The 23,961-nt window shown below is 39.8% G+C and overlaps 1 protein-coding gene across 3 annotated transcripts in view; it reads left to right on the top strand.

The window, feature by feature from the left end:
• Positions 1 to 23,961, top strand: part of WWOX (WW domain containing oxidoreductase) — a 696,419-nt gene that overhangs the window by 552,528 nt on the left and 119,930 nt on the right. Inside the window, exon 9 of one of the 3 annotated variants that reach the window (XM_050922873.1) lies at positions 12,182 to 12,329. The exons of the other annotated variants lie outside the window; for them this stretch is intronic. Within the exon in view, the coding sequence (XP_050778830.1) occupies positions 12,182 to 12,313 (132 nt within the window). The 3' untranslated portion in view covers positions 12,314 to 12,329. Of the gene's footprint in view, positions 1 to 12,181; positions 12,330 to 23,961 lie in introns of those variants that run through there. 3 annotated transcript variants of the gene reach the window in all.

The raw sequence follows: 23,961 nt of genomic DNA, 5'->3' as shown, positions 1-23,961 counted from the left end.
TATAATAATAATATGAGCCTTCATAGCAGCCCTGTAAAACAGTAAGGGCAAATCTTAAACCAGGTCTTTTACATGTGGGAACACAGTTAAATCTGGAGGCCTAGCATTTCTACCTGGACAATAAACTACAGGTGTATCAGATACGATTTGAGTGTTAGGATTAGGTGTCAGTTATGTGCATTCATCCCAAGGTGCTTTTCTCTGTCAATTATGTATTTCGATTTTTTTCTAGCACTTTTAGAGATATTATTAAACATTTGGCTGCTGGCCTTTTCTGTGTTTTCCTCCCATCACTCAGATGAATGTTATAGAAGGGCACTCACGTTCCTATATGGCAATCTAATAGTTAAGCAAAGGAAAAGCTAAATGGAAGAAATCACATCAGCAGATGGGCTTCAAAGTGGCCCAATAAAGATGTCTAGGCATGTTCCCCCTCTGGAAAAAGGCAATCAGCCTTCAAGGAGATGGTGAATAAATGAACTCTGATTATTACTAAAATAATGGGCAGATTCTCTCATCACAATATTTAAGTACTTAGTGAGGATATAACCCAGACTGGCTTTAAACACATACACTGCAAGTGAATGTTTAGGAGCCCCACCTTTGGGGGGCTCTGTGTAATCTCTGCAGATCCTGACCACTCCCTGTCTGATAGTGGGATTATTATTCCAGGGCTTCATGCCCCCCTCCGAGCAGTTTAGGGAGCTACACATACTAAGGCTGCATTTCCAGTAAGAACACATACATTTGTAATGTTTCGTTTCGGAAGGCTCTTTCCTTTGGTAAGAGACTCATCTTCTAAAAATCATGCAATAAACAGCTCACTCTTTATCCATTTTGTGCTTTATTCTGTGCTTTTTTCATTTATAATTTTTTCAGATAAATGCACATCCCCCTCTTCTGGGGGTGAAAATGGAACTTTCGTGAGAGAGTGATGTGTGTTCAAATGACATATTTCCCAAGCATTCTGTGTGATAAGTTCCCTCAGATACTGAAGTTACCTCTGAGCAATGAGTTAACACAACAAAGAAAAATCAGTGTGTTTGCAGTGAGCAGAGGATAGCAGTGCCTAAACTTTACTATTTGGAGTGGGGGGATGGGAGGCACTGAAAATTGCTTTTTATAATTAAAAAGGGAATCTCAGATGTTTTATATCTTGAATATTTACAATAAAACCTTCAAGTGCTTGTCAAGAGGGTAATGTGTCATTAGCAGGAGCCTTTGCCTCTCTTCTCCTCTCGGACATGACAGTGCAGCAGGATAAGAGAAGAGTAATTATAGTTCAGCAGGGCTGCCAGGTGTGATAAATGAGTAATCAGCATACAGGAGCCCCAGTCCTCAAAGGAGGACTATTACAGTGTTATCAGCTGCAGGCCTGGGTGTACCGGGGCCTCTCTCAGAGACAGAGACAGGGTCCTGTGCTGTTCCATTCAGCACACTGCCTGTGAGACCTTTGCTGTCTTTTAGTTTGGGCACTGGCTTCTTTGTGCTACAAGGGGGGCTGTGGTTCTAGCATCTGCCTTTTGCTAATATTTACATAACACATTTGCATGCTCTCCCAGCTAAATCCCATGTTTCTTTTTTTACAACTCTTTGTCACAAAGTGTTGTGAAAGGCTAGTCTGTCGATGGCTTTTTGTTCTTTCTTCTGCCATCCTGCTGCTTTGACCTTGTGTGTGTGTGTGTGTGTGTCTTCTGCTCACACAGAACCGACTGCTCAGTCATTTTTAGCACAGCTGCACTGTGGGTAGAGATTTCTCTTGCAACAGACTTAAACATTATCAGCTTCCTGGTGATCCTAAAGTCTCATTAATGTCAGGTCGCATATACTATGTTTCCTTGTTGTGCTGCTATTCAAAGTGTTAAAGTCCTCTTGACATGATTCATTTGTTTATTATGGCTGGAAATGGTTACATATCAAAATTGAGTAAAGCGTTTGATTAAAATTAATCAAAACCTAATTCAAACAATCAGTGGAACATTGATCCTCTACATATTTATTCCCCTTCAAGTACAGTGCTACCAATGACAACTCTGGAAAAGGGATAACATTTTAAAATAATGCTTAAAATTTTGAAAAAGGCATCTTGCTGCAGCTCTAATAAATTGCTATTAAGGAGAAGGACATAATGTGCCTTGAAGAAAAAAATGTTGGGCCAACACTTTTGATGCAAAGGTTATTTTTACAATACTTGCATTTTTATCGGTTGATGTATTTTAACTGGAGCCCTGACAATAGTCGCAAAAAATTATTACTCCAGCATGGAGCTACTTATCTGACAAATGCAATGTGAATGGTCTTGTTCTTATCAATGAGATCAGATTTAAAAAAAAAATGAATACAAGGAAAGAGGTGTTGCTTTGTGAAGAGATAACCTTGCAGGCATGAACTTGCAAACCTGAATAAAAGGATGTCTTCTATGAAATAATCTGTGCATAAGTGCAATCAGGTCAGACTGTAATAGACAGTGGCGGGGGGGAATCAAAAGGGGGAAAAACTCATTTCATCACAGTTAATGGCAAGGAAAAGAAGGTAAGGAAGGACTTTCTTTGGAGCGGAGCTGTTGCGACAAAGACCAGGGCTTCAGCGTGTCATGCACCATTTGCTGTTGCACTAGCGCTCTTTTCAAGAGCTGTGAAGCCATTATTGTAATGTGAAAAAAGTAGAAAGAAATACCTGCTCTTGGTCATTGGAAGGGCAAATGAGGTGCAAGTTGCCCCCCTCCCCTTTTATATGCTATTTGTGCAGGGAGGTTTGTAGATTCCCTCTGGGAAAACTTCACTGGGATGCAGGAAAGATCACCTTGCCCTTATAAACAACACTTCTTGGCACTGTTTACCTTCTTTTATGACTTTGCTGCCTGAGGAGGAGGAGGGGACTGCTAGAGGCCCAACTGCAACTCTCCTTTTGTCTTTCAAGAAGTGCAACCTTTAGAATGTCCAAAACCTAAAGCTTTTGGTGGGGGGCAGAAGGGGGGGAAAGGGTAGGCGTTTGTTTTTAAATTAAAATATAGAACACTACCTTCTTGCATGGCGAAGTTCTCTGTTGGTCAAATAAAACCTATTGTCTCTGGATTTATTTTTTTTTTATTTTTTTATTTTTTTTGCATTTGGGCTGGGGAGAGAATCCTTTGTTCATTGGTATAATGGAAACCTGCCTTTAAACAGTTCTAATTTGCAAGCCAAGTACTTTATGCATCATAGAAACCTGGTTTTAACTTGGAGGCTGAATAAAATAGGTCATATTATAAGTGAAAGATAAATATAGATGTAAAATGTTGCCATAAATCTTTTAAAGAAGAAAAATCAGAACTGGCTTGTTCTTGTATAGTTTATGGGCAAAGCAAGATTACACATACAACCCTGCAGCTGATTCCCAGGACTGCTAAAGTGTGAAGAACAAGAGTGACATTCTAGTCTTCAATAAATCACGATAAAAATGTTTATGAACCCTGCAATTTACTGTCTTTTAAATGCAAATTGAAAGGGGCATCATTGCAAGTGCAAAGGAGACCTGCAGTTGTATGCAAATACAATTGTAAAATGTTGCAAAAGGCTTCTGAAATTCTGTGATTTTTTTTAAATGATTTTGCATTTATACTTCTTTGACAGCTTTGTTAATTTTATTAAAAAGATCTCTCTGAATTGCAGGAGGGTGTTTATGAGCACTGTGCTCTAAAGAAGCAGTTCGCAGAAGCTTTCAAGGAGTTACATTTTAATTTGGCAGGCAGTGAAGTGACGTTTGCCATTCAGATACAAGTAATAAGAAAGTCCATGTTGGTTCAAAAACATATAAAGCAATTATTTTATCTGACAAAATATAGGTAAAGTAGCAAAGCTTGTTCCTCTTTCCGCCCTCCTCAGAGAGTTTATCCACTGTGAAATTCCTCAAAAGCAGAAAGAAATACAACAATCCCTTGATCAGGGAAGGATTCAGGAGTTTTCCACTCGGGATTATTGAAGTTTGAGCCCGTCACAGATATAGAATCCTTTGGAAGAGGGAGGAAGGGGAGAGTAGTTATTAATGGCTCCCAATCCTGCTGGAAAGGTATAACAAGTGGGTTCTGCAGGGGTCTGTTTTGGGACCGGCTCTGTTCAATATCTTCATCAACGATTTAGATGTTGGCATAGAAAGTACGCTTATTAAGTTTGCGGACGATACCAAACTGGGAGGGATTGCAACTGCTTTGGAGGACAGGGTCAAAATTCAAAATGATCTGGACAAATTGGAGAAATGGTCTGAGGTAAACAGGATGAAGTTCAATAAAGATAAATGCAAAGTGCTCCACTTAGGAAGGAACAATCAGTTTCACACATACAGAATGGAAAGAGACTGTCTAGGAAGGAGTATGGCAGAAAGAGATCTAGGGGTCATAGTGGACCACAAGCTTAATATGAGTCAACAGTGTGATACTGTTGCAAAAAAAGCAAACGTGATTCTGGGATGCATTAACAGGTGTGTTGTAAACAAGACACGAGAAGTCATTCTTCCGCTTTACTCTGCGCTGGTTAGGCCTCAACTGGAGTATTGTGTCCAGTTCTGGGCACCTCATTTCAAGAAAGATGTGGAGAAATTGGAGAGGGTCCAGAGAAGAGCAACAAGAATGATTAAAGGTCTTGAGAACATGACCTATGAAGGAAGGCTGAAGGAATTGGGTTTGTTTAGTTTGGAAAAGAGAAGACTGAGAAGGGACATGATAGCAGTTTTCAGGTATCTAAAAGGGTGTCATCAGGAGGAGGGAGAAAACTTGTTCACCTTAGCCTCTAACGATAGAACAAGAAGCAATGGGCTTAAACTGCAGCGAGGGAGATTTAGGTTGGACATTAGGAAAAAGTTCCTAACTGTCAGGGTAGTTAAACACTGGAATAGATTGCCTAGGGAAGTTGTGGAATCTCCATCTCTGGAGATATTTAAGAGTAGGTTAGATAAATGTCTTTTAGGGATGGTCTAGACAGTATTTGGTCCTGCCATGAGGGCAGGACCAAATGACCTCTCGAGGTCTCGATGGACTCGATGACCTCTCGAGGTCCCTTTCAGTCCTAGAGTCTATGAGTCTATGATAACACAATTTCCACTGACTGTTTTTCAAGAGCCATAATGATTTTCTGCACTCAGAAAAAAGTAGGGTTTCTACCAATTCTAAAACAAAATTGGTGAGACCATGTATGACACAAGCATATAGAGTGGCAACACCGAATAATGTGTACAAAGTGGGGTGTTTCACAACCTCCTGAACCTTTCCTTATTTAACAGCGTAAACAACAATGCAAGGCTCATATGATATATATGCTGCTGAATCTTCCTCCATACTAGTATTGTACAGATATATGTATTGGGTAGGCATTATTAGAAGGTATAACATCAGCTGGTGCTACCTGAACAACATTTCTCTTGTGTTCCAAATCCTTCGGCTTTAGTTACTTTAAGAGAGGGGTATGTGATTTCTGGCAGCTCTTGGCTTAAATATGCTGCTTTGGCACTGGCTTCTCATCTCAATGTCATAAATGGTTGTAGAACTGGCTGTCAGGTTCCAAAGTCAACATGACATTGGCTTGACTGGCTTTGTCCAGGTCATTGGTATAAACATTTGATCAAAGAATCTTTTGAGCCAAAATATATGAATAAATAACTAGATAGAAAGGATGGAGATATTTATATGACTGTTGTCTCCTTCTATGGTATATAATGGGCCTAGTCTCATTTCATTGAAGATATTGTAACCCTTCACTAAAGGAGCCATAGTTTACATTGCTATGTAACTCCTAACATATCACCTGTGGTACTGCCATCATACAAGAAGCTTAAAATATGGCACTGTGATAGCATCCATAAAGTCATCTGTTGGTATTATTTTTGTTTTTTATTGACTTTAATATGTAGGGATCATTGTCTGTCAGGATTAAAAATGGAGGATGCTGGTGTTCTCAAGAAAGTAAACTGCTATATCCTGTTAGGATACTTACTGTGCAGCATTCTCGTTTCCAAACCTAGTGTACAGCATACTTCCTGGTTTTCAGTGTTCAGCATATTGTATTTGAGCTATTTTGTCTAATAGTGAAGTTGCCACCCTTTGTGCGCCTGTGACCATACAATCTGCTCTCATATCATGAATCAGTATATCACTTAAGGATATGAATCCAGCATTCATTCACTCTTTTTTTAGATAGACAGGCAGACACACTGCAACTTAAGGAAGCATGTTACATTGTGACTGTAAAAAAATACTACCCTCCCCCCCGGAAATATTTGACTGGGCTTTTGAAATCTGGGCCATGAGAGGAAAATGGAGTTGGGGGGGCGGCGTTTGGTAATGATCAATATTCATTTGTCATCTGCCAATATTACCTCATTGCTGAGAGGAGACTTGGGAAGAGCTGAGCTAAGCTATAGGAAAAAGATGAGTTATCCGTCTGCCTGTGCGTTTCTAATGCAGCCCATTACTGATGCCATCAGGCCAACAAATGCAGATATTTGGGAATTGCATTAATTGTATCTGCAGTGTTGAGTTGACAACTTATGAAAAATGCAATGGTTCTCCAACTTACAAAACCCAAAGAAATTACACCCATGTTCCTTATACCAATACTTAGAAATGAACAAAGCATAGTTCAGCACACAAAAATTGAGTAACACAGAATCAAATGACTTGCCATTTTTCCCTTACAAACACAGGCCACGATGATGAGCCAGATGGGGACAGTGGTTATTAATGTCACTATTGAACTTTAACACACAACTGCTAAATTTTGTCTACAACAGAAGATTTTACCTTCTCCACTTTAAATAAAAGCTATGTGAACAGCTCTGAAGAGCTAAGAATGTGACACACCTAGTTTGTGGTTATTGGGTGCACTTGTACCATGCCACAGTTAGCTTGTGACATGTTATACTGCTGCCTGAGGGAGCAGGTATATTAACATAAGCAGGTATGTAAGATTTTTTTCACTTGACTAACATGCATGGAACAAGACAGAAAACATTACAGTGCCAACCTCTTGGTGACAGTAAATAGCCTGACTAAGATACGCCCAAAAGAGAGGTTAAGAACATAAGAATGGCCATACTGGGTCAGACCAAAGGTCCATCTAGCCTGGTATCCTGTCTTGCGACAGTGGCCATGGTTACAGAAAGTGACCTTTACCTAGGTGTCACAGATAACACTCACAGAAGATGTTTTCTGTGGTAATCTATTGTGGAAATATCTTTCAGAATAATTACTGTGACTCAGGTCTTCCTGAATAACATAAATATGTTTCAAAGTATCTTAGTCCAGTTGAGATAACAGTCTGAGTGTATCCAGGAGAAGGGTAACTAAGAAGCAAGGTCTATTTGCCAGTCAAAGCAGGGTACTTTTAATCAAGTACACACGTAACTCATGCCCCCTTTATGAGACTTTCTCCTGGTTGAACACTGATCATGTGCTAGGGGGTTGAAGTTCTGAAAACAACTCCCACACCCAGAAATGAATATAGGGAAGGCAGATTCAGAATAAAATCTGCAGCAGTTTCTCCCCATGAACATGGACTCGTGTCACTAAGAGATTCCTTGAAGTTTTATTCTCACCATATTAGCCCATCCACAATGGGGCACAATGTTTACCACGATTAGGTCAATATTCAACCCTATAAAGAAGATACTGCAATGTAACAGTCTACTCCAAAGAAACCAACATGTTCCAGAATATGTCAGCATTCCATGATTAATCTGTTACAGGGGATGGCTTTGTGGTTTAATCAGTAGGGTTGAATTACCTCAGCTTTTTTGAACCAAATGTTCAAATGCCACCAGAGTTGACTAAGTCCTTCTCCTTTTTAAGGTAGCTAATTTGGGTTCCATGCAGTTTACTGTGTGGGGAGCATTCAGAAGATTACTTGAAAAATAAGTTCCTGTTTGCTTTCTGTGAACCTTTATGATTCCCTATCACTTTTCATAAGTGTGGAGGTTTGTGACGCAGAAATTTTTCTCCCATAATTTTGCAATGTACTATGCATCATTTTCTCCCTGGTTGCCACCCTATATCTCATAAGTGACTTTACTCCAGTGGGGAATTGATTTGTATGCATATTTCATAAAACACTTTGAGATCCTTTGGGATGAAAGGTGTCATATAAATGTGTTTCCCTGAGGAAAGTAGTGGAAACCTCACTACTTGACATATTGTACATTTAAAACTAGACTTGTCAAAACATTAGGAAATGAAGGAAACAATCCCCAACTGGCATTTGGATGGGCTAAGTGATGTAGCAGATCTTTTCCACACCTAATGTCTATGGTTCTCTGATTTTATGTAGTGCATTGTAAAAAAGGTGGCAAGGAATGCAAAATCCATGCATGTATAAAATGTCCTTTAGCAATACTGTGGCTTGTTTTATATATCCTTTAGCAAAACACTGTGGTTTACTTACTAACTGATTTATTTTAGGCAGTTCAGAGTATTTCTAAAAGTGACCTCTTTGAGTAACTTTAGGGGGTGCAATGGATATGTAGCAAAACACAGCATGTAACTCGAGTGTACTCTCTGAAGCCAGATATTTGGTGCCAAGCAAAATTTATATGAGCAGCTTCTGTTTTAAGCAATTATATCGTGTGTAATACACAGAAGAGAAATTAAGCAAAAGTACATTTTGCCCTAAGGGATTGCTCTAGCTGTTGGTTTTATTTTAAACAAGTTTTGCCCCTCATACAGTAAGATTCCTGTAATAAATCACTTATGTGATAAACTACAGTGTATTACACAGAAGAGAAGAGAAGAGAAATGTCAAGTGAAAACAAATGGTAGAAGTGAAGATGTGATATAGCAGTGATTATGTGTTGGGAGGAAGGTGGTTGTACACTGGTTTAGAAGTATAACAAATAGAAGGCATTTGGTAGTTGTACTCAACATAATGACTTCGCTGCAGTAAACTACTTACATAATAAACTGCAGAGGTGTCAGTGGAGAGTAACAGAATCCATCTATTTAAACTGATTCTCAGCTTACTTAAATTAATGGTGATCTCCTGTGTGAAGGGAAAAACCGGTAAAAAGACATGAATAATGTTCATGCGGAGAGATGTTATGAAATAAAATTAGAGTTACCATTAAAGATGAGTCATTCATAAGAGGTATGAAGGAAGGACTAACTTCTACCCGGGCTCATTTTCCAGTAGGTCTAATTTAGCAGCCTTTAACCGTGAAACTTACACTACCACCTGGTTATTGGTGAAATAATAGTTGAGGAATGAAACATGCATACTGATTTTTATCCCTTGCTTTCTTTAATATAGAAGAGATGGATGAAATTTATGGGGCTAGACTCACTCCTGCAATATTCCAGTTTTAGGCTGCTGTAACTCCGTGGATTGCAATAGAGAAATGCTGCAGTAATGCAGTGGTGAATCAGATCCAGATTTTCTCAACTGAAGGGCATTGGGCCAAATCCTGCAGACTTTATTCAGAAAAAACTCCCACTGTAGACAGTGGGAGTTCCGCACAACCATATTAGGCTGCATCACAGTGCACTATGTCGGCTGCTTTCAAGAGACCTTATTTTCTGAATTACCTTGTTCCCCCAGAAATGTGTGCTCTTTGATTTCAGAAACAAGTACCCAACGGAATTCCATTGAGAATATTGCGGCTCCTTTTGCTGTGTGATTCAAATCAAAACAATGTATCCCAAATCTTAGAAATGAATAGATTGGTATGCAAATATCAATTTTTGGTTTTGATTATTGATATTAATACAGTGCTATGGGGATAATAATGCTAACTCACCTTTGTACTTTGAGATCTGTGGCTGAAAAGTGCTAGTGATGAGAAGTATTAGTGGAGTTATGGTTGTTAGAGCTTTCAACTGACTTGAGAATTTTGAAGTAAAAGTTAGGAATATACAATGGCAGAAAGGCTTTGGGCAAAGGGCAATGATATTTTAACCCCTAATATAGCAAGCTCTGATTAGCTGCGTTATTCATTTGTCATTAGTGGATCTAGGACATTTCAGAGTTAAGATATTTTGCTGTGGGGACTGTCTACATTGTTTTGTTTGATTAGTACAGTATATATTTGTAAAAAACCAGATACCTTTTCTTAATGTGGTTCAGTAAGGTACTGAGAAGTTTAAAAGCAATTAGATTTTCAAAAAGGGCTGTTCTTGTCAAATCAGGAAACATGAAAAGAAGCCTAAAAATATCAACCTTTTAAAAATGTGCAAAGCTGGCCGTGCAGTGATTCTGTCAGACCCCACCCCTATTACAGCCATCCTTATTCACAATCAGATTTATTTACCATTATTAAGTGTTTTAACCTGATGGCAAACCAACTTCTTATTTTTTTTGTCTGCAGTGTTGCTATAGCTGTGTTGGACCTAGGATATTAGAGAGACAGGGTGGAGGTGGTAATAGCTTTTATTTTTATTTTACAGATGTTGGTCCAATAAAATATATTACCTCCTCCACCTTGTCGTCGTCTTTTTTAGAAGGACCAAATGAATCATCTGAAGGGGTAAAGTTGAAATGGCTGGTGTCCACCATCAATAAAATCTCAATAGTCCACTAAACTGTTAAGAAACATTGGACTAACATTGTGGATACGAAAAGCTAAATGCTCTGCTGCTCCAGAGCAGAACACAGTGCAGCTGTGGGAGGGGAAAGCCAGTTTTTCAGTTCCTCTTCCCCACCCCCAATCCTGTGGCTGGCATGGATTAAAGCAGTGCCTAGAACAAATTAGAGCAGCCCAAAGCCTTCTCTAACTTGTGTCTTGTAATGGCTTTCACGGAACCGTTCCGCTGGCATGGATTGCTGCAATGCAGCATGCTCGGGCCTTGCCTCATCTAGTGCTTAGCCTATCTTTAATGTGCCCCTATTTCAGACAACTCCAGAAATGCTGTTGTAGAGATGACTGACTTTACATCACCTGAAAATTATCCTATATAAAGAGAGTTCCTGGCTGCCCCTTTGTGGCAGTTCTTCAGCTGCTTTTCTTTGCTTGAGGTGCACAACACATCCAGAAAAGTGTCATGGATCTGGCTTAGAGATTCTAAAACAAGGCTACCATGGTTAATACAGTAACTAGACATATTTACAGCACAGTATCCTCTTTTATGTCAGAAAATAATAAAAACGTTGGAGACCCAGAGTATTTGCATCATTTAGAATTGTGATAATGTTCTACTGTATAGATTCTGGTGTCTGGAGTTTAACGTCCCCCCCCCCACGCACACACCCCAGCTAATACTAAGAACAGTTGATCCGGTATCAGACTGTTCCTATTTAATTCTGCTACAACTGGACAGTGGTGAACAGACAATAAAATAATACCTTAACGTCATAGTGTCTCTTTCAAAAGGTGTTTTTCAAAGATCATAAAAATTTTAAAAACTAATGCGCAATACTAATGATCTTGTGATTTTCTTCTCCATAGTTTTATAGCATCTATTTTCCTGATATTTCAAAAAGGCTGATCATGCAGTATTAAAGCAATGAAAAGATTTTGCAAGGATGTGTGTTCCATTTTCCCGATCTTATTGATGCAGTGGCCCAATGAGAGTCCTGCCTAACCATCATTTAACGTTTATTCATGTACTGCATCTGCAGTACAAAGACCAATTTCAGATTGTTTCTCAAAAAAAGATAACGTAAAAACTGCTCCTCCTATGCAATTAAATGACACCAAGGGAAATGAAAACTCAAGAGTATCTCTACACAGTCGCATACTGCATGATGGACATGTGCACTAAACACTGTGATGAAACTAGATCGCACACATTGGACCAGTCATCCGTGGCAGTGACATTTAAAAAGAAAAGAGTGATTGTCATGAATCAACTCAGCATAGGCTTTAAATAAATGCCTCCCTCCCACACACCCATTACCCCTACCAGTTCCACTCCATTTTTATTAACTCTGGTTTTGAGGCTGTTGAAGAACAGGGCTTCAGCTGAAGTTTTGAGTTATATGGTTAAATATTTCAGAACATAGCTGAATCTCTCTTTTTAAGATTAGATTAACTGTTATGGTCCGGCATAGAGTTAAAACAAACTTTTAAAAGAGGATGAAACTGGCAGCTGTGTTGAGCAAAGTGTTACTTTAATGTTTGCTTTAACTTTGGCAATGAACAAAGTGTCGTTAGTGTCATTAAGCGTCTAGGGAACTGTATGATACTAGGAAGGTTATTGTTTTATTTTGTTTGCTTCTCTTGCTTTCAGACTGACAGGCTTGAACAACTAAGTCCTCGCTTTCGCCCAAGAGTAACAGCAGTTCAAGGTTCTTCCATAGGGCTTTGTCACTGTTCTTCAATCCTGGCCAGGAAGGGCCACCGCTTGGTGGTGAAAGGATAATTCACAATCCATGACCTCTCTGCTGAAACTGGAAATAAAGAATGCCAGGCACTATCAATTGCAATGGTGTTTATGGTGTTGTGTGTTCACCAGTCCACAAAGAATTACATTGAGACTGCCCTTGTCATGTAGGCCCCCCCAAACAATTATCAGAGGTGGTTTTGATTGCTGATGAGTTCTAAGCACCTGCGGCTGAAAGACCATCCAATCCTCTGATTTAACCCCTTTGCTGAGTTTGGCCATAAAGTGATTAATCTACAAAGGCACACTTTATGAGCCAATAGGAGTGCCCCATAGAGCAGTGGTTCTCAACTAGCAGTCCGGGGCTGCATGGGTGGCCTCAAACAGGTTTCAGGGGATCCACCGAGCAGGGCCAATGTTAGAGTCCCTAAGGCCCAGGGCAGAGAGCTGAAGCCCTGGGCCCTGAGCACCTCCACCAGGGCTGAAGCCAAAGCCTGAACAACTTAGCTTCACGGGGGGCCCTGTGGCATGGGTTCCCAGGCAACTGCCCTGCTTGCTACTCGCTAACACCAGCCCTGGCTTTTATAAGATGAAAACCACTTGTGGTCCGTGGAGCTTTTATAGCATTTTGCGGGGGTGGGAGCTCAGAAAGAGAGAGATTGAGAACCCTTGCCATAGAGTAAGCTCTTAAAGGTATACATGCACAAATCTCAAGAAGAGGACATGTGATAAGTGCACATATTTCTCAAGCACTGTTTTCAAATCTACCACCATTATACCAGAGGAAGTGCTGGCTGACATAGTTTCTGGGAGTAAGTCAATTTCTCAAGCTTCCACCCCTAAATGGGCCTGTGGAACATGGGGAAAGGGACTGAAAAACTCCACATTCACTGTGAGAAAATGTGTCCCCCTTAAAGGGATGGACACATTTTCTCTTTAATAGGAACTCTTCACTATTAAAAATGTTATTTTTTAATTGGAGGCAAGTTCTCAAAACTTTAAAACACTAGTCTCCAAAGTATAACACAACTTTATTTTATGTCATTAAGAAATAAGAATCAGTATAACTTCCAGCCCTTCAATTGCTTAATAATACATTTGTGGATCCATTGGGAAATGTGTAAAACATAAGAATGGCCATACTGGGTCAGACAAAGGGTCCATCCAGCCCAGCATCCTGCCTGCTGACAGTGGCCAATGCCACGTGCCCCAGAGGGAGTGAACCTAATAGGCAATGATCAAATAATCTCTTTCCTGCCATCCATCTCCACCCTCTGACAGACAGAGGCTAGGGACACCATTCCTTACCCATCCTGGCTAATAGCCATTAATGGACTTAACCTCCATGAATGTATTCAGTTCTCTTTTAAACCCTGTTATAGTCCTAGCCTTCACAACCTCCTCAGGCAAGGAGTTCCGCAGGTTGAGGGTGCGCTGTGTGAAGAACTTCCTTTTATTTGATTTAAACCTGCTGCTCATTAATTTCATTTGGTGACCCCTAGTTCTTATATTATGGGAACAAGTAAATAACTTTTCCTTATTCACTTTCTCCACACCACTCATGATTTTATATACCTTTATGATACCTATCATATCCCCCCTTAGTCTTCTCTTTTCCAAGCTGAAAAGTCCTAGCCTCTTCAATCTCTCCTCATATGGGACCTGTTCCAAACCCCGAAGTGCTGCTTCTTCTCACCCAGGTAAAACAAGTACAGAATGCCTAATGTCTGCAACTCTGATAACCCTTTTGCTTGCTCCTGGAAAGTATTTTTCCTTTGCCCCTCCTCTCCACATTCTGCCCCCTCATAACATGCAGTCACATATGAAGAAATTCAAAGTTTCTAGGAGTATGACAAGGTCATTTAGGAGACCAGGCAGCATATTTGCATATTCCCATAACTGTAAACATTTATTTTATTTTTCCCATTTGTGCGGTGTTGTTCTCCATTCATATTCTAAGTGGGAAAAGCTTTTAGCTGTGACTGGGCCCAGTCCTCAATGGACGGGAATTGAATGTGTCACATGGTATTTGTTAATCTAAAAAAGTTATCTTTCCAAACATATCTGAAAAACATATGGGAGTTATCTGAAGCAAAGCAATTGCAAGTTCATTTGTTATTTCAGCAAGCTCATTCCTTATGATTTCAGTTGTATAATAGATATGGAACTGTTTGCAGGTTGTTTGTAGTCATATATTTTTATTTGGTTTCTTGGGCTAAAGACACGAAAGGCTGAAACATATCCCCTTGGAGGAATGGATGATGTTACACAATCTGGAGGGTTTTTTCCCCCTCTCATTTTTTTGTCAGATGGCATGTGATATGCTTCTCAGGCAGTAATTTAAGGGCTGTCAATTCTACTGTGGCCACCAGGGACCAAGTGATCATCTGACTTGCCTCGCTTAGCAGTTAGGGTTCTTAGCTAGTAAAGATGTTGGTCTCTATCTGGGAAAGTAGTGCATTTAGTGAATCACTGGGCTATGTCAAGTATGAAAGATTTTCAACATTTTCCTCAGAAGTCCTTTACTGGCAATTTCTATGTGATGGCCAGTTGTGTTAGTGACTAGTTGTTTAGTGTTAGTGGGTTTATGAAGTGTTACTTTTACCATAAAGCAGATCTGTAGTCACACATCAACAAAAGTATATTTTCTATTATCTCAGTCCTTGTCATGGGGGAAGAGGGAACCCCACACATTTCTTTCTCTCAGTTTCCAGCTTTATTTATATTTTCTTGCTGGATTATATTTATTAGCAAACAATATACCTCAATAGTAATTTTGTAAACTGGAGAACTAACTTCCTATGAATCTGTGTTGCCTCTTGTCCCTACTGCAAAATGGAATAAACCTCCCAACACAATGTCCTCACAACTTCTAAGAGCATTCTGAGGGAAAGATTAAATTAATCTATAAATAAATAAAAAATGAGAAATCTGATTGAACTAGTAGCCATGTTAAATGTTCACCAGCTTATCACATACCTTTGGAGATTTGTTCCAAATTTTTGCAAAGAGGGAACTACTGGGTCCTGAAATGAGGCATGTTTTTATAGGCCTGGTCTATATTAGAAAATTAAATCGGCTTAGCCTATGATGCTCAGCAGCGTGAAAAAGCCACATTCCTGAGTGGCGTAATTAAATTGACCTAATCACCAGTATAAACAGCGCTAGGTTGAGAAAATAAATCTTCCATCAATCTAGCTACTACCTCTTTGCGAGGTGGATTACCTACATCGATGGGAGAACCTGCAGCTGTAGTTGTGCATTTCACGTGTAGACTAGGCCATAGCATAGAAACAATCACCATCGCTCTGAAAAGAGAGAAATGAATAGCAATTTCTTTTGTGAGACTAACAGAGTACTGTAAAGATGCAACACTTTAAAATCCTTTCCTGTTGCAGATAGTAACTTGTATCTCTGGAACTGAAAACTAAAATGATACAGATCAATATCAGGTATATTGGCTAATCTATTTATTCCTTCCTTCTCACCACATGCTCCCAGGAGTTTAGGTTCCTTAAGTGCCTAGTGGATGAAATGCATCCACCTGGGGTCAGCCTTTTAAGGCCCTTTGTGTTGCTGTGTGCCCGTGTAGAACTCCATAGGTGACAATGTTGCTGGAAGAATTTTATAGTGAGGGTGCTGAAGGCATAAACCATGTATTAAGTTGTCATTACTACTTCAAGGCAGGGGTACAGCAGCATCCTAGTTCCATCACCTATGATAGATGATCTGCTCTTTTCCTAAATAAGAGAGTACAGAAGGGAGCATTAGAACTGAGCCAGGGAGGGGCCCTTCAATACACACATTCACGGATTCAATGGCTCAGAACCCTTCATATGGGGCAGCGAGGTGTAACAGCTAAAGTTCCAGCCCAGAAGCATGAATAGTAGCTGTAGAGTAGCTGCACTGCAGCTCCTCAACACACCTGTGGATTGGAGGAAGAGTGTGGATTCTGAGCCCTGCAGAAACCCTGGTTAGTTGGAATTTTTTGTGGTGAAGTATATATGTCACTTAACCTGCAAAACCAGACAATTTTTCATTCTCTTTACAGCTGTATCTTTTAGGAATATGATATTGGGATACACCCTTAGTATGGCAGCTTCTAACCTTAATTTGGCAATAGAGTTTACATTATTAGAGGTGGGTCTGGTTTATGCTAAATAATGTTTTTTATGCACAGAGCACTGTAGCATGCATCATCACCACCTGAAGTGCATCGCCATAGGCAGCAAAGGTGAGCTGACAAGTCAGTGGCTTTTAATAGAAACATCTGGTGAAAAATATTTATTGCACGCCCTGTGATGGTTCCTGTTTAAGAAAAATAAATATGGAAAAGTAGAAACTTAGCATGATATATCATATCCCTCCCAGCTCATGTGAGACTGCCTTCCTAGGAGACAGTGTGTTTCATTACCTTGTAGTCTTCAGAGCAGTATCTGAGGCAGTTCAGATGCTTCACTGCCTTCTTTTAAGGGTGTAAAAATCCCATATTTTTTGCATATTTCAGTGACTTTCAAAAAAATAAGAGTGTCAAAAATCCCATATTTTCCCCAGAGACTCTCCTATGGTAAATGGTGGCCTGCCAAATCTCTTTGTCTGGTCTGTCAACTGTGTTGGGCCTGACATGATATATTTCAGTCATGCTGGTGATTTAAGACCTGAAGAACCATCCTTTAAAGGTGGAACTGAACTATAAGGGGTAGCATTTTAAGTCAGGCCTTGAGATAGACTAAAAATAGCGGAATGGGAGCCGAATGGCCAAAAGCAGATGTCACGAAACAACAAACATGCTTACAACAGGGAGTCCTGTTTCACTGCTTCCTGAATGAAGATGAATATATGTGTGTGTATACACACGCACAGCGTGAACAGCAGTTGTGCAAAGCTAAATAACAATCAGATAACCAGGGTCGTGTTGCCATTAAGTAGACATGAGAGTCCAGTGCCTGAGTTGTTATAACTGCACTGCAACACAAAATTCTCCCATAACATGACATAAAATCCACCAATCTTTAGGAAGGGCACACGGGGGAGAGATCTCATGATTCTGTTCCACTGAATCTTTTTTTTAAAAAATCGTTTTACAGATTAGGCTATTCAGTAGTATACTTGCATGATCACTGTGGCCTGAATATGTGACTGAATACTCTCTTAGAACTTGGCTGTCACATTCACATATTAGTTGAAATGTTGTTATATCAAAACAGCCCCTTAAAGGAATGATAGTCCTCTCTGTACACTGAAGCCCACTACTGACCTATATGTACCGGTAATCTATTTGCCTTTGGTAAAGTACAGGGTGTTTAATGATGCACAACACAAACACATTCCAAGAAGTGTGCCTCAGCTCTTAGGACAGGGTTTCTCCAACAGGGGTCGCCGCTTCTGTAAGGAAAGCCCCTGGCGGGCCGGGCCGGTGTGTTTACCTGCCCCGTTTGCAGGTCCAGCCGATCACGGCTTCCACTGGCCGTGGATCACTGCTCCAGGCCAATGGGAGTTGCTGGAAGCGGCACAAGCCGAGGGACGTACTGTCTGCCACTTCCAGCAACTCCCTTTGGCCCGGAGAAGCGATCTGCGGCCAGTGGGAGCCGCGATCGGCCGGACCTGCGCATGGGGCAGGTAAACATACTGGCCCGGCCCGCCAGGGGCTTTCCCTACAGAAGTGGTGACCCCTGTTTGAGAAACCCAGTCTTAGGATGAGTAGTGATATTTCTTTTTCATATGTCTGAATTAGCATTCATAAAGGTTGTTGTAATTTGAAAACACCCATTACAAGTAATCTGAGGGCTGGTCCACACTACGGGGGGGAAATCGATCTTAGATACGCAACTTCAGCTACGTGAATAACGTAGCTGAAGTCGAATATCTAAGATCGGATTACTCACCCGTCCACACCGCACGGGATCGATGTTCGCGGCTCTCCCTGTCGAGTCCGGAACTCCGTTGGGGTTGATGGAGTTCCGGAATCGATATAAGCGCGCTCGGGGATCGATATATCGAGTCTAGATTAGACGCGATATATCGATCCCCGAGCAATCGATTTTAACCCGCCGATACGGCGGGTAGTCTGGACGTAGCCTGAATATTTGTTTAGAACTAAATATGTCTGTTGATACATTTGGGGTGAGGCTGCCTTGGGGTTTGTTTTTTTTTTCTGAACTTTGTTGTAATAATATTGGGACTCCCCTATTTGTTACCTTTGAATGCAACAGCTGATGCACAACAACCTAAAAGAAAACACAGAAAAGCTAGAGAGTGAAAATGCTCTTGGTTTGAGGTCTCTGACTTATTCAGTCCCGGGGCAGTGACAAAAAAGCACTAGGGGACTTAAGGACCAGTGATGATTTTAAGTGAATGATCATGGTTACAGACAAATGCTTTTACACCAATGGAAGACGCTGAAATATTTCACTTAGAATTTTGACATTTGATTATCATCTTTATTCCTCCACTTCAGTTGCAAGGTGTGTTAGCCTCTTATGTTTCAAGTACTGTTGCTACCAGGCAATGAAATAATATGAAAGAAGTGTGGAATCCCATCCTTCAAGTGATAAAAAACTTTAATCTCTAAATCTGCTGGGGGGTTTTTGAAGATTTTAGCTGCTAGAATCACATCACAACATAAGTGAGGGAGAAAAAGCAAGATGATTATCAGAATTACATGATGTTCAGGTCCATTATCTCACAACCTGCCATGGCTAGAAACACGTAGGCATACAAGTGAACAAATCAGTTCAGGAGAGGCAGCCAGTCCAAGAATTGGTCGTGGGATAGCAAATAAAAAGAAAAAAGAAATATCACTCTGGAAAAATAAAGTTTCCTGTACATGTTTCCTATGGCCAATGCTATACTGAATGACTATTGTTGGGCAAGCCAAACTTGCAAAAAATGAAAATATTTTACTTCCAGAAGTTAATTTAAAAATCATTATTTCCTGCCAGTCCCAACAGAAAAAAATTACCAGTCAACTAATTATATTTTACAAACCTTAAAAGACCTGATATTCAGATGTGCTGAGACAACACAGATTGTATTGACTTCTAGTAGAGCCATGCTCAGGACTTCTGAAAATCAGCCCCCTAATAAGCAATATAAAGTGTGTATTCCTATAGCCACCTCAAGAGAACTCACCAGGTTTAACTAATGGACTGGCACAGATACCCTCCTAAGCATTCATTAGCAAGGCTGGAATGCTTGGAACTGAAGAGGGAGGATTTTCTTTCACAGACAGCTGGGCTAACTCAACTGTAGGCCTTAGGATTTTTATATCAGAGCTGGATATTTCCTACTTCAGCAGTTAAGTGTTCATAATGCTGGAGAATAGCTCAGTGGTTTGAGCATTGGCCTGCTAAATCCAGGCTTGTGAGTTCAATCCTTGAGGGGGCCATTTGGGGATTGGTTCTGCTTTGAGCAGGGGGTTGGACTAGATGATCTTTTGAGGTCCCTTCCAACCCTAATAATCTATGATATTGGAAGAGAAGAGAGAGAATGAATGAAAAGAAAAGAAAAAACACAAACCAACCCCCGTCAATAAATGCCATTTACTCTACTCAAAAGACACTGACAAACCTTAACAACTTGCAGTAGTGACGTTTTCAATCTTTTAATAACAGAAATCAATATTGTGGTCTTTCATTTCAAGTGTTCCAGTCAACATATTTTTAAAATGTATTTTCTAATATTACACAATATTTAACAGGTGAAAAATATCCAAAAATGTGTGTTTAAAAAAAAAGAAGAAGAATGCTGCTTTTTAAAAATGTATTGTGTTATACTGACATTAAAAGTAATACTGGAATATCTTTGAGAAAGGTAGCTTGCCCTTTAAACTTTTAGGCATTTATGGCCTTAATTGTGCTTTTCACTAAGATTTTGCATATTTAATATTTCCTTTTAGAGCTTTCAGGAATCTCAATTATTAATTCCACTGAGGATTTATAGGTCTTCTGACTATCCCTTAAGTATAAAGATTGTAGACTCATCAAATACTGTTTTCTTCCTTAAAATTTTTACAATTTCTTTATCAAATTAGTTTCTGTAGTTCTAGAGTTAAAAAATGAATATTTATCACTTGATCATTTGGGGATTTTTTCCAAATCTAGGCAATTTCTCCATAATCCTTGTCAAAACTCTATCTTAAATTACTGTTATAAACTGTAGACAGATGATCTCTAATTCACAAAAGCAAATAGCTATTTTTGAAATTACCCAGCCAAAAAAATAGCATCTCTCCTAAAGATACCATTTATAAAAGTGAACTGCGCTAAATGGAGAACAGTGTTAACCAGAAGCCTATGAATAAGTAATAGGGTCTAATTTTCCGTTATTACAGTCATCGTTTAAAAATGCATGTCTACCAGGACATTGTAATGATTTTGTATTACTTAGGAAAACTTCTACAGTTCTTTTTCCCCCTCAATTATTTCATTACTTCTTCATTAGATTTGCTGTCCTTTAATGTTTGTGGAGCTTCTGAAAACCAATCTGACAAATGTTTTTGGGTTTTTTTTTAAATTGCCCCTGAGGCTACCAACACTTTAGATATTTTTCATGCCCCTTTCTTCAAATGCTCTCACCATGTTATGTTTTGGCATCCATAGCAAAACCCATTAGCTGTGACAGGTTAAGATGCCTCTGCAGACTTCACCACAAAGGAACTGAATCAGTGCCAACCATTATTCCTTACAACACACTGCACCAGCTGGGAGAAGAAGGCCAAATCTATAACTCTTATCTTAGGTTTTCTGTCCTGTGGGGGCAGCTTCTCTAAAGAACATACTCAGTTGCATGGTACACATTTTTCAGCCTTGGATATGCCATGGTTTCAGTTCATTAAGCAGTAGGCAACAAGGGCATTCTTCAGCCATTCTGCAAACCTGTGGTGCATATGTAATTGTTATGGGCTTAGAGAGTACTTGCAGATGAAAGGCACTGTACACTAGTTAAATTAAAATCCATTGATTGTGGAAACTCTGCAATCGATACACACCAACCTATCCTTTCTGCATCTCTGTGTAGTGCTAAACAGTCCTATCGAGTGTTCTAATCAGTGCCCCATAGCTCCATCGACCTCTTGCCTGATGTTACCACCTAAAGTGTGGTGGGATTCTTATTCCATATCAAAAGATACTACGTAAGAGAGTTATTCTCCCTTGATATGCATACACAATTTCCATTAGTGTCGTTGAGTGATATGAATGCAACATCCTAGACCAGAGGTGGGCAACCTGTGGCCCAGCAGGGCAATCTATGGGCCCCGAGACATTTTGCTGATGCTGACTATTTTCAGGCACGGCCCCCCGCAGCTCCCAGTGGCAACAGTTGACCATTCCCAGCCAATGGGAGCTGCGGAAAGCGGTGGGCTGCAAGAACATGCTGGCTGCCGCTTCCCGCAGCTCCCAATGGCTGGGAATGGCCCACCGTGGCCACTGGGAGCTGCGGGGAGCCATGCCTGAGGATGGTCAGTGTCAGCAAAATGTCTCGCAGCCCACAGATTGCCCTGTTAGGCTGCCCATGGGCCACAGGTTGCCCGCCACTCTCGTAGATTCTTAAATTGCAGATGTCATAATAAGGTTTGACTTGTACTTTGATCCAATAAAGCCACAGAAGTCTATTCTTGTCAAGTGTATATAGTTTCTTATAGCACCCTCACCACCAGAGTAGCTGAGAACCTTCTAACAGTTCATTAAGTGACATAACTAGCATATGCCACATTTCCTCCCACTTAGAAATGGGTCATGTGTTCTCACCACTAGGTGTCGGACCTTAGACCATCAACTGCTTTCACTTTGCACACTGAACAGCCATAAGATGGTAATGACTCATGATCACTATGAGTTTGGACTGGAAATAACCCATGATTCATAATTCACACACTGAAAGCTTCATTAATATGTTACAATTGCTGTGGATAGAGTTCAATATTGCTTTTCAAAAAATGTTAGGGTTAGAAAGACAAACATATTGAAAAGTCAGGAGGTGTAGAGTTAAGACTGCATTTCTCAAAGAGACCACCTACATTACCTGACTCTACCCCTGTAAATTCTGTGCATGTACAGTACTGACAATGTACACCACGGAACATTGTTCTTTATAATTTGTTTCTATATGAACAAAATAGATCTAACTCGACAATATGTCTTTTTGGATTTTGAGAGGAGGGTGCAAAATCAGGTTTCTATTGGAGATTTAGTTGCAAATTTAATTATGGAGCTAATGCCATCTCTCCATAAGAATTAGTAATATTTATAATTTATTATAGGGCTTTTTATCTGTAGATCCCAAAGAACTGTACAAAGGTGGATAATGTTCTTAACCTCACTTGAAAGATGGGAAACTAAGGCACAGAGAAGGTAAGTGAGTTGTCCAAAGTCACGGAGTGAGTCAGTGGCAGGGCCAGAAATAGAACCCAGGACCCAAATCCAATTCCCTATCCACTGGACTGTGTTTTGTTTCAAAACCCTTCTTTTCAGTGCCTCCTTTTCAAAGGATTCTTATTTATTTCCTAGCTCAGATCATTCATTCTAAAAAATGACTGATGGATCTGTGATGGTGTAGATTTTGTTCCTATTTTCTTCTTTTTATATCAAGTCCTTTGTGTTCTCCCCAATTACGAAGAGAACCTTGTACTTTTAGTTAAGAATTCAGTGCAACTACGCAGTTCTCTGGCTGGTTCTACCCATGGAAATGCCAGCTGCTGCATCAAAGATGCAATCTCAATCAATTCTAGAAAACATGAGATGTGTCGCTTTTTTCTAGTCTGTGCCTTTCCCTGAATAATAAGGAAAAGCTAATTAACAGGAGATGGCAAATGAATTGCAGTAACTGCTATTTCACTGATGCCGAGTCCTCTTTAGCATTCTCTTTGCTTCCATTCACTACAATAAATTCAGATTAGATATCGAAACAGCCAGTTGAAAAATACCTTTACTTTTAGTGTTGCATAATTTATATTCTGATGCATCATGTAAGATTCTGATCCAGCATACCCCACAAGACATTGCAGAAATGAAAGGAGTACATAAATTAAAGTTAGGATATCCTTTGTCCAAACCAAAATTTGGATAAATAGGTAATACACTTGATTTCCTCTTTAAGGAAACTATTTTTTTTTAATTATCCATCCCACTAATATAATTAACTGCCTTCACAACTCTAATTCTAACATCCTTGCATTACTAAAAATCCAGTTAATTTTAATTCCATTTTTCAAGTCTGATAGTGCTCTGTAACCTGCCATAAAGGGATTATTTAGTAGCATTAAAATTATATTGCTAAATTAAGTTCCTGGATCTGGGCCCTGGCATTTTAGGATGGACAAGCCAAGCTGGAGTTCATTAGCATTTTAAGAATTACTCAGTAAGCCTAAACCAAATTAAAAAGGGCCACTTTGTTTTTAATAAAAGACCTTTTTCTTGGCACTCTACTTTCAGCTCTGATCCAAGCTTGATAAATATCTGTAAACGAAGGAGAAATCATGCTAAAAGAAAGAGGAGTGAAAAATTATTTCCACTGACATTTATAAAGGTTTGTGTTCACACACAGGAGACTGACACTTTAACAATCATCCTATTGAGTGCAATGGATGTTATAGGTGTTAAGCAACACAACTCCATAGAAGATCACTTGAACATGTGGCTCTAGCCTGAAAAGTGACTATTTAAAAATGGCACCTTCTTAGTCAGCAG

This window comes from Gopherus flavomarginatus, chromosome 14 (assembly GCF_025201925.1).
Source record: "Gopherus flavomarginatus isolate rGopFla2 chromosome 14, rGopFla2.mat.asm, whole genome shotgun sequence".
NCBI lineage: Eukaryota > Metazoa > Chordata > Testudines > Testudinidae > Gopherus > Gopherus flavomarginatus.
The sequence above is the reverse complement of the archived record's forward strand: the minus strand, read 5'-3'. Positions and strand labels throughout refer to the sequence as shown.